This window comes from Erinaceus europaeus, chromosome 19, assembly GCF_950295315.1.
Source record: "Erinaceus europaeus chromosome 19, mEriEur2.1, whole genome shotgun sequence".
Classification (NCBI taxonomy): Eukaryota; Metazoa; Chordata; class Mammalia; order Eulipotyphla; family Erinaceidae; genus Erinaceus; species Erinaceus europaeus.
In genome coordinates this window covers 9,348,859-9,361,035 of record NC_080180.1, presented here as the reverse complement: position 1 = coordinate 9,361,035, position 12,177 = coordinate 9,348,859, and the positions used below count along the sequence as shown (strand labels likewise).

The following is a 12,177-nucleotide window of genomic DNA, read 5'->3' as shown; positions in this document are numbered from 1 at the left end:
TGAAGATTTGTAATTCCTTTTAAAGACTTTTTTCATATTTACTTGCATATTTAAATTGGCAATTAGAATGTGTTTTAGGTAGAATAGCCACTTAGGCCATTTTTCCAACTGATGAGCACAGAATCTTTTATTATTTTTTTATTCTGTTCATTTTAATAATATCTTAACATTTGTAGGGTATAAGATTTTCATGGGAATAGGAATTGTTGCAATCATTGTAGAAATCAATGGAATCTCTTCAAAATATTACTTCATTTTGTTGATCAGTCCCACATTTCTCTTGCTCACATTAACCTGAGTCCAAACCCCTGATCCCTACCAGTAGAGGGGGAAACTTCAGGAGTTTCAGGAGTGGTGAAGCCATGCTACACATGTCTTTCTCTCTTTCCCTCTGTTGCTCCCTCTTCACTCTTAATTTCTCTCTATCTATCAAATAAAAAATAATGGCCCCTGGGATCCGTGATTTCTCGATACCAGAGATAACCCCCTGGTGGTGACAACAACAACAACAAAGAGAGAAAGAGAGAGAGAAAGAGAGAGAGAGAGAGAGAGAGAGAGAAGGAGAAGAAGAAGAAGACCTGGACTTTAGTGAAAATACTTTCTCACTGTTGTGTTTTTCCTCTTATTATGGCTAACAAGAGGTTTTTCCTCTAATTATGGCTCACAAGAGATTCTACAGTAAATGTCTCCTGTAGCTGAGACCACTCAATAAAGGCAGCCAGTATGTCCTCCCCAAACCCCTGCACACAAACAACTTTTGAGGGACTTAAATTAGTTGAGCAGTTGAAAGGGACTGTTTCCCATGGCAGACATTCCATGCCCCTCCTCCCTTTGTGATCTCAGCAGTGGTTTGGCTGCGTAGTGGTTTCCATACCAGCAGATAAGCACACTAGTCTTAGCTCTAGGGCCAGAGGAAGGGTGTAGTTGTGAAGACATGTCGAAGAGTGCAGAAGCAGCTACGGACTCCGATAATAAGAGAAAAAGCTCACAGCGCCGGGGCCTGGTAAAAGGACCAGATTTTCGTTATTTCCAGCGTCGGTCTTTCACAGCTGCTGAGGTCGCTCAACACAAAGAAGAGGGAGATCTCTGGGTATCTTACCTTGGACATGTGTACGATCTAACGCCACTGGCCGAGGAGTACAAGGGAAACATACTCCTGAAACCCATTGTAGAAGCAGCAGGGACGGATATCAGCCATTGGTTTGATGCGAAGACAAAAGACATCCGCAAGCACGTAGATCCACTAACCAATACTCTGAGATACCGCACCCCGTGGGGCCGCTTCATCCATATTCCACCCCAGTTGCCCCGTTCGGACTGGGCGACTGATTATGGTAAGCCTTGGTGGCAGGGGACTCAATATATGGTGGGACGACTGATCTCTAAGACCCGGCACATCCGCCTCGTGAACTTGCTCACCGCACAAGAGCACATATTGGAGGTTGGCACCCTGGAAACCATGTGGGAAATCGTACACCGATTCCTCGCTTACAATGCACATGCTGCCAGCTACACATGGAAATATGATGGGAGGATACTGAACATGGACCGTACTCTGGAAGAAAATGGGATCTACAATGAGGAGGATGACTTTGAACTTCTCAAAATGGATGACCCCCTTTACTTGCCTGCAATAACGCTTCATTTCAATGATGATCTCACCGAGTTATAAGAAAGAAGATGGAGGCACAAGCAGACTCAAGCTGCATTTGGGGTTTCTGTGATCACTATGGAAAACACTGGGCTGGAGGGAGGGGGTTCTTTGGGTTTAAGCCCTTATTCCACTCTGGAAACTGACATGGGATGCCCATACCTTTCAGAAATCATTAAAATTGCTCAGAGAATAAAAAAAAAAAAAAACAAGATTTTCATCTCAGTTAAATTTATTTGTAGCCATTTTATTCTTTTTTGCGTGATTATAAATGGAATTGTTCTCTGAATTCCTTCTCTGATAATTCAGTACTTGTGCATAGAAACATAAGATTTGGGAGTCGGGCTGTAGCGCAGCGGGTTTAGCGCAGGTGGCGCAAAGCACAAGGACCGGCATAAGGATCCCGGTTCGAACCCCGGCTCCCCACCTGCAGGGGAGTCGCTTCACAGGTGGTGAAGCAGGTCTGCAGGTGTCTGTCTTTCTCTCCCCCTCTCTGTCTTCCCCTCCTCTCTCCATTTCTCTCTGTCCTATCCAACAACGACAACAACAATAATAACTACAACAATAAGACAAGGGCAACAAAAGGGAATAAATAAAATAAATATAAAAAAGTCTAAAAAAAAGAAACATAAGATTTATATTTCTTTATTTTGTGGCCTGCTTATCATTGCATTAATTTATTACTTCTAATAGCTTTTCTTTCGTATCTTGATATAGATACAGAAGCAGATTATTCACTCTTATTCACATTTTTTCCCAGTAAACTGATCTACAGGGAAGGAAGTGTCTACTATCCTGTGAATGTGTGCAGAATGTGGACACAAATAACAATATACAACTTATTTTTGTTGCTTAATAACTATGAAATATGTGTGAGTACAAGGATTTCTTTATACCCCAGGTTAGTAATGCAGACCTATCTAGAAGGATTATTGCGATGATTTAATAAGTTAAAAAAAAGTGATCAGAGTAGTTCCTGTCATACAAGGAATAGCACGTGTTAACTATCGTCATGTCTTTGTCCCAGAATTACTGATTTTTAGCCTCGCATTTATAGAAATGTTATATATCCTCAAAATATTTATTTGACTAAAGTTCATAGCCTTAACTCTTTATGATATTATTTTTCTCTGCAGCTTCCTATCATGAAGTACTTTCTAACTGGTATTATGTAAACTTTTTAAACAAACTGTAACTGTATATCCCAGACAGTAGCTTCTTTCTCCCAAATTACTGTTAAGATTAATAAATTAGGCATAAAAGTCTAATATAATACCTTGTAGATTGTTATTATTATTAGTTATTAATCAATCTCTCTGTAATTGGTGGTGACTTTGTACCTAATAAAAATGTCAAAGAAATAAACTAAAAGACTGCATTTGGAAGCGGGGAAGAAGAAAGGCACAGAATAAACAAAACATGCATAAAAGGAAAACATGCAAAGTACTTATAACCACTTCAATACTGACATAAATAACTGACAACAAGCTAAAATGGATACCAAAAGCAGGTACTTAACAAAATCCTAATGGGACACATGAATATAGAGAATTACTGAACAATTAACTGAATGAAGCTGCTGGTAACTGTTACACTTGTGTGACAAGTGCAAACAAGAGAGAGTTAACTTGTACCTAAACTGCTGTAATTTTGTGTTTATCTCCAGGGATATCTGCAAGCACATACTGACCCTTGTCCAGAATAAAGATGAAATGTACTAACTACTGAGGAATAGATCTACATAAAAATCACTCTCAAAAGTGCTTGATGCAGCTTGGTTCAGTTTTTATTTTGAAAATATACAGACCTTTGGCTTGCACCTGACTTAACTAATCACACAGCAAGCTTCCGACTGTGACTGGTGAGGTACAAAAGGCTACTAGATAAATTGAAATCTTGGCTCTTCAGGTAAAATATCTCTTAAGGGTCTTAGTGACTTATATTTCAAATGTAAAATGCATCCTTTTCTAATAGGGAAATTCTTATTAGACACCTGAAAAACATGGACTTGTGTTTGTGTTTTCTTGCTACATGTGAATAATATTCTTAACCTTCATTATAAGTATATCCTGTGGAAACTCATGGATTATTTCCATATTCCAACCTGTGTGCTTGTTGCAGTTAGTTGATCAAGAAAACTGAAAAGAACTTTCACTCCATAATTTAAATGTTAGGGCTTAGTTGTACAAGAAGAATGATGAGTAAGCAGGAAATAAAAAGCCTCATCTGAAGATGCCAGGCAGAAATTTAGGACATCATAGTTCTAAGGCCTCCAGTCCTTGTAACCACAGGTGTGAAGAAGAAAAATTTATCATGGAAATTCGAATTTGATCCAGTCTCAGGATAATAGTGATTTACTAAAGAAATTCAAACAGCAAAAGCCAGTCAAGAATTTGATACTTTAACTACTCAGTGCATTTTGTCTTTGGGGGAAAAAAATGAAATCAGTAAGCAAGTTCTACCTATATTTCCTATATTCATACCAGAAAAGATTATCAAAATGGCTGGGAGAGATCACTAAGACACAATAAAAAATATGGATATATTCAATCAAAACTGCTCGAAGTTATATTAACTTCTGAATAATAGCGGTAGCTTACTGATGACACACCATTGACACATTATTCATGTTAGTGAGAAGAGTACTGCTTCCCTCTCCTTCATACTGCTACATGTCAGATGTTTGACTCAGCATCTTTACTAGGCTATAGAAAGTGAATAAATAAGCCAAATTTCTGCCTGTTGTGCAGAATGAATGTGGGGGATATGGCATGCGCCGCAGCTTGTGTATTTGTCTAAGTACAAATATAGATAGATGGTTTTTCTTCAGAACGACCTAGGCCAGGCAACACAGGGAAAGAATGATTTTTTTCCCCCAGAAAGAGATGCATATCACTATAAAACATCTACAATGAGAGTCATCTTAAAATGTCTTAAATTCTGTATAAGTACCGCGTGCTAACCAATTGCACCACTGGAGCTCCAAAATGTCTTAAATTCTGTATATTACTAGTATTCTACATGTATTATGAAACACTGAGGTTGGTGGAGGATGGAGGTTATGAGCTGAAATTAAGAAAGGAAACATGTACTAGTGTAAAAGAACTTTCTCACTTTATTCATAAGTTTGGAATTCAAAAGTGCAAAGTGAAGATATAAAAAGAATTTTAGATATGTAAAAATAAAATCATATGTACTTGATAATTAAGAAGGAGGGTATTATGTGAACTAAAACTGAGGAAAGAAGCAGAGTTATAAGCAACCTTGATGTTCTTGGACATGAACTCTTTACAACTACTTATGCTGGTCCCCACCTGCAGGGGAGTTGCTTCACAGGCTGTGAGACATGTCTTCAGGTGTCTATCTTTCTCTCCCCCTTTCTATCTTCCCCTACTCTCTCATTTCTCTCTGTCCTATTTTTCAAAGTTAACCCAATTACCGATTAATGTGATTATAACAATAACTATCTATTGTCTTCTTGAACCCTAAGACAGCAGGAACCTCACATTTCCACTATAGAGCTTATTATATCTTCCCCAGTCCTGGAACCTGAGGGTGGGGCGCACTTTCCTGCATGCTTCTATCAATTCATACCAAGTAATATTGCATCCACTGATACCAACCTAATCAACACAACAAGTACCACCTCAGCATGCTTCACTTCAGACTGCGTCTAGAGACTTCAGGTGTGGAATGTGGGTGAGACCTTTCCTTTCATATTATTCTCTATTCCATTCCAGGTGGTTCACTTCCTAACAAAGTCCCAAAACCCAGATATAGACCAGGTCCCACGAGATAGAGCATATGTTCACACATATCCATAAACTAGGGCAAAATATATACCTGAAAGCAAAAGTACACAACAGTCTGCAGTGAGTACCCCCAACACCTCATCTGTACTATTCCAGCCTTTAGGTTCATGATTGTTCAACGATTTTTTTGGCTTTATATGTTAACTCCCTTTTCAGCCACCAGGTTCCAGATGCCAGCATGATTCCAACCAGACTTCCCTGGACAATGTGTCATGGAGCTCTGCTTAACCAGAGCCCCACCCTACTAGGGAAAGAGAAGGCAGGCTGGGAGTATGAATCGACCAGTCAATGCCCATGTTCAGCTGGGAAATAATTACAGAAGTCAGACCTTCCACCTTCTGCATCTCACAATGACCTTGGGTCCATACTCCTAGAGGGTTAAAGAATAGGAAAGCTAACAGGGGAGGAGAAGGGATGCGGAGATCTGGTGGTGGGAATTGTGTGTAGTTGTACCCCTCTTATCCTATGGTTTTGTTAATGTCTCCTTTTTTAAATTAAAAAAAAAACCCTAAAAGCATTGAAAGACATTCCACTTTCAAACATTTAATCTGTCAAGAAACGAAGGACATCCTGAAAGAAGAGACACAAATTAAATCAACTATGAAGTTGTCCTTGTCTTTAATGAAGCAAGAAGATGGAATCAGAATACAAAGGATCCACGATGTACGGAAATGGTGAAAATGGAAGGAAAATGGGTCAGAAAGAACCTCAAATATCTGCCTAGGTTCTCACTGGGATTTTTGCTGGTTGCTAGGTTTTATATGAAAGAATGGAACTTCATAAATACTAACAAATAAGTAAATAAATAGAAGGGAGCTTCTTTAGGAAAAGAGAGATGTGGTACACTTAGTAATGGTCAGAACTCAAATAGAAAGGGAGATATATCTGACTACAATAACTACGAGCCCATACAGTCATCAGGGATTTCAAAATATATTTACTGACATTTGTGGAGAAGTCACACTTTTAGTTGAAGAAATGAACTTCACACATTTGCAACTTTTTCTGGGCCCCAAAAGTTAAAGAAGAAGTCTCAAAAGGATTAAATGATTAGAGGGAATTCTTGCCCAAAGAAAATATCTATCATCTAAAGAAAGACTAAGCAAATTAACAAAAAATATACAGAAATATAAAGATGCAACACTGTAATGTTGAATATATAACAAAAAAATAACAGGATGCTAGCTGAAATGAGCCAGATATAGAAGGATGTATACTAAGAACTAATATCATTTTTCTTTTCATTATATTTAATTTAACATGTTTGTTTGTTTATTACAGAATTCCATGTCAACAAGAGTTAGAATCGACACCATTCCCACCACTAGAATTCTGAATTTTCAGTCTTCCCACTGCAATCCACCATAGTTCCCCTAAGGTTGTAGACATCGGCCAACCACCATCTCTACAAATATCTGTCCACATCTATACACAGTTCCCACCCCAATTTTATTTTTATTTATTCAATTTTCTCTCCCCCTCAAAGCCACTCATGACATCATAACTACCTCCATATGTCCCTCTCCTTTTCCTCCTCTCTCTCTGGGTGCTGATGGAGCTGGAGTTCAGAGCCCTCTTATCTTTGTCCTATAACTTCTCCCCTGCCGGGAGTATGGATCAAGGTTGTTTTGGGGGAGCAGAAGGTAGGAGTTCTGGCTTTTGTATTTGCTTCTCCACTGAGCATGAACCTTGACAGGTCAATCCATATCCCTAGTGGGGCATTCTATTTCTTCCTAGTGGGTCACTAACCTCATTTTTTTTATCTGTATTTCTTATTAGTTGTTGAGAAACACATCAGTTGAAATTGGAGAGATATAAGCAGGTGGAATATAAAACAAATTATTTTGCTATCTGAAATATTTGAATCAATGTGTGATAATTTAAAGGTTCACTTATTATTCAAACACTGAAACATTTACATTGCTAATTTCATGCATCCCTATCTCATTTAAAAATAATAATATACCAATTTATCTATCTTTAATTTTATATAAACTACTGTGATATTTTATATATAGGTATCAAATTTATAAATGCAATTTTGACTGACTAGTATAATTAATCAAATTAACTTCACTATGTATATATAATTTTGATTTGATGTATCTATGTATATTGCACGTATGGCTGAATGAAGCTGTCATGAAAAAAATCTTACAGGTACATATATGTGCTTGGTTGCATGCATACATGTACATATGTACTAACATACACATGCTTAATTAAGTATTCAAAGCATGTTAAGTAACAGATGAATTCAAATTCAAATTCACCACACTTCAATTTAATTATCTTGATATCAGACAGATATTTTGCTATGAAATTTATTGAATTTATTTCCATATCTGATCACTGACTTAATGATGATATACTCTTTATCATTTTCAGATAAAATTTACACTCTGTGAGGAATGTAAAGTCCACCAATTTAAATGTCAGTTAGAATTATGATAATGCAAATTAGATTTTTTAAATAACCACACTGTGATGAGAAAGGCCATTTGAAATTATGTGGCATGTAGTTATTTTTAAGTGAAGCTTAAAAGTGTAAATGGGATCCAGCTAGGAATGACATAAGGTGTATAAAATTTGCCTTAAAAGATTCTCACAATTTTTCATAATCTTTGGAATTCATTCTCTAAATATCATTTATATCATTAACATTTAAATAAATGCCTAAACCTTGAAAATAAAGCATTTTGTTTCTTAAATGTCTAATCACTTTCTTAAAATAATAAGTGAATGTGTTAGGAAGTCTAGTACTGCACCTCCTTTTCCTTTCTCTCCATTATTCTAGTTTTTTTTTATCCCATGGTAAATTTCACACACATGCCCCACCTCCAAATCTCCCCATCTGTTGGAGGTCTCCAGACAGCCTGGTAATCACCCACACTATACTCTTCAGAACGTGTACATATCAGAGAACATTTCAACTGAAATAATGGGGAGATTCTGATCCTGATGCTGCTTTTCTAGATCTGAAATCCACACTGCCCCGTAATTCACCTTTCACTAACAATAGTGCTGGAATAACAACATTCAAGTACCTTCAATGTCTATGGCTTCTGAAATTCTGCACTTCTGAAACTGTTTACTCTTATGAAATGGAAAAGTAATCATTAAATATTAAATAAAAGATAGGAAGGAATCCAAACAGTTCAAACATATCTTAAATAACTAAATGGAAGTTAATTTTATAGAAAGCTTAATTCAAATCTAAAGGTGCTGGAACATTGGAAAAATGGAGAAAACGTAACTTAAGTGCCTTTAAGTAAGAATAAGTAAGCAATGACTAGAAGATATTACTCAGTTGTACAACTTTACAGAGCCTGAGGTTATTAGCCTAAGTAGAACTTAAGATATCTGGTTCTAGTTAGAGCCCTTAATTTCAAAAACAACAGCAAACTGGATAGAAACCATCAAATGCATTTTCCATTTTACCTTTCCTTTTATCTCAATCAAGAAAATTCAACTGGACTACTAAATAAATGGGATGCAGAGCAGATGGGAGTATGTAGAAACCTTTGTCAAAGGCTGATTATTTTTACTCAGAGGAAAATACAAATACAAAACAAGTTAAGATGATGGAAACAGAGTTTGGGGACAAATGTCAAGCTTAGGCTATTTTCACATGTTCAGTTTATAGTGAAGATTGTTAATAGGATCGTCAGAGGCTGGAGGGTCTAGTTTATAGCATACTTCAATAGCAAATCAAAAGCAAAGGGGGCAAACTCAGGGAGAGGGATTTATCTTTTGGGGTTCTCTCACAAGGGGGCAACGGAGTCTGCATCCCATTAAAGCAATGATCTAAATCAGTATTTCTAGGCAGCATATTAAAACCTTATTATTTTACTTTCAAGTTTGCTATTCATCTTTCATGCAAATGAAATCCTGGTAGTCAATAAGACAGTAAACAAAACCAAGTGCTAACAGCAATTTATAAAATTAGGGAGAAGCATTTAAATGTACAATAAAAATAAGATTGGCCAAGAAAACAATTCACCTGAACAATGTATCTGCCTTGACCTGTATGTAGTCCACCCAGGTTTGAGCCTAGTCCTCACTGCACTGAAGCAAGTGTGCATGCTGTCCACTCTCTCTCTCCCCTCAGTCTCTGTCTCTGCATGTGTGTAGATATCTGTTTCCCTCGAAGAGACAAGAACTGGTACAACCCCAACAAAGAGAGAGAGAGAGAATTTGAAATTAAAATATAGTATAAAATAGTTGATTTATAGTATATAATTATCTTTATGAATTTAAGGTTTTTTTTATTAAGAGTAAAACACAGCCAAGTGTCCTTTTATTGTTTATTTTAGTGTAGGCAGGTCTAGTTCTATGTCTCAGACATCACTAGCTAGTCCTCTTTCATTTAACTTAGAGAATATTTAGAATAAAAATTTCCCCAAATCACAATTGTTTTAGTTATGAACACATTATTCATATTTAAGAATCAAATTTTAGTAGAATACTATCAAGATATGCATCCATCACTTAACAGCAGACATTTATTTTAGAGATTTCATTCAAAGTTGAATTCTTCACATTCAGAAATAAGTTATGTAAGTACAAATCTCTCTGAAATAAAATGTGATAAAGAAAACTAGCGAATCAAATAGTATGATTAAATGACTGTTTGCTTTAGGTTTTCACCACTGAGCATGGTGCTTACTTCAGGGTTTTTGTACATAACCTTTACTAAACTAAGGAACATTGCCAGGACTTCTCATCCTCTGTAAAGGGTTACAATCAATTATCTCATTGTTTTTCTTTTATTTCTTTGATGTTTAGTGACTCTAGCTAAAGATACATAAATCTCTATTTGCTGTGACAAAAAAAAAAAATCACAACTAGGCCTAGACTGAAGGAACACCACTTAGAATATTAGCAACTACTCAAATACCTAGCTTACTTTCCACTTTGTATGTCACTGGTCAAATAGAAGTACGGAAAAGCAGGGCCAATCTTCATGACTGTCTTCAAGATTCCAAAAACCTACACCCACAAGACCTGCTAGACAGAGATCAGACTCTGTCATGCAGAGGAGACGCTGTCAGGTAAGTGGGATAATGTTCTTGTGTCTCTCCCTCTGTTCCTCTCTGTCTCTCACTCTTAGTCCAAAAAATAGAGAGAGAGAGAGAGAGAGAGAGAGAGAGACTAGTTGCATTGGAATAGTGCCAATGTGAAGCTCTAGCAAAACCCTGGTGCCAAAATTAAATAAAAAAGAAAATAAACACTAGAGAATTGGGCTAAGAAAAATAGGGCCTTCCATTTAATAAATGTTTATAAGCATAGTTTCTTCAAATAAAAAAGCACTTATGAGAGGCAAATGATCTGGCACATGATCTATCAGGAATCAAACTCAGGACCTTACAGATGCAATTCTGCTTTCCACCATTGAGCTACCTTCCTTGTCAAAGGCATTTGCAGATACAATGTAACAGCTCTCTCTGTAAGAGTTCCTTTATCTTCCCCCCTTCTTCTTCTAGCATTTGCCCTTCTTCCGTAGCCAGTCAACAGCGTCAGGCTGAGCCTAATGTAAAGTTTCGAGACCTTCTTTGAATCTGGAGAGGTGGCAGTCGTTGACTATGTGGGTCATAGTCTGTCTGGAGCCGCAGGGGCAGTTCGGGTCGTCTCTGGCTCCCCAGCGATGGAACATAGCGGCGCATCGGCCATGGCCTGTTCGATAGCGATTGAGGAGGGCCCAATCATAACGTGCTAGGTCAAAGCCGGGTTGAAGCTTGCAGGGGTCTGTGATGAGGTGTTTGTTCTTTACCTCAGCTGACTGCCAATTCTGTTTCCAAGAGTCTGGAACAGAGAAGTTCAGTGTAGGCGTAGGGGACCAGATTGGGTGACGAGACGTCAAGCGTTGGACAGGGTGGGCGAAGATATCCGTGTATATTGGCAGGTCCGGTCGAGCGTAGACGTGGGAAATGAACTTAGATGATGCCGCATCCTGACGAATATCTGGCGGGGCGATGTTGCTAAGAACTGGCAGCCATGGAACCGGGGTGGAACGGATGGTTCCAGAAATGATCCTCATGGAGGAATATAATTTGGAATCGACCAAGTGGACATGGGGGCTACGGAACCATACTGGGGCACATTATTCTGCAGTGGAATAGCATAATGCCAGAGATGATGATCCTAGTGTGGAAGCGCTCGCGCCCCATGAGGAGCTGGCCAGTCTTGCAATGATGTTACTCCTCGCGCCCACCTTTGCTGCAGTTTTTATGAGATGTTTGTGAAATGACAGAGTGCGATCGAGAGTAACACCAAGATAGACTGGCTGGGCTTCATGCTGGATTCTCGTATCACCAAGCTGCACATTAAGCTCACGCGAGGCCGAGGCATGGTATAGATGGAAAACAGATGATACCGTTTTTGCAGTGCTAGGGATTAGTCGCCATTTTTTACAGTAATCAGATATCAGAGACATGTCTTTCGTGAGTGTTTCCTCGAGGATGTTGAACTTGGATGCCTGAGTTGCACAGCAGATGTCATCGGCGTAGATGAACTTCCTTGAAGAAGTTTCTGGGAGGTCATTGATTAAATATTAAATAGCGTAGGAGCCAGAACAGAGCCCTGGGGGAGGCCACTTGAGACAAGTCTCCATCTGCTAGATCTTCCCCCCTGTATCAGGGAAGACCCTATTGTCAGTAATCACTGTGTGAAATGCAGTTTTTAAATCAAAATGTCACATTTTATTCAATATTG

At 38.1% G+C, this 12,177-nt stretch overlaps 1 protein-coding gene across 1 annotated transcript; it reads left to right on the top strand.

Annotated features, from left to right (window-relative positions):
- The first annotated feature begins 928 nt into the window (after positions 1-928).
- On the top strand, positions 929-1,687 carry LOC103119132 (cytochrome b5 domain-containing protein 1-like). The gene has a single exon (XM_060179175.1). The coding sequence runs from the start codon at positions 935-937 to the stop codon at positions 1,670-1,672; it is 738 nt and encodes a 245-aa protein (XP_060035158.1). The 5' UTR covers positions 929-934; the 3' UTR covers positions 1,673-1,687.
- Positions 1,688-12,177: the final 10,490 nt, after the last annotated feature.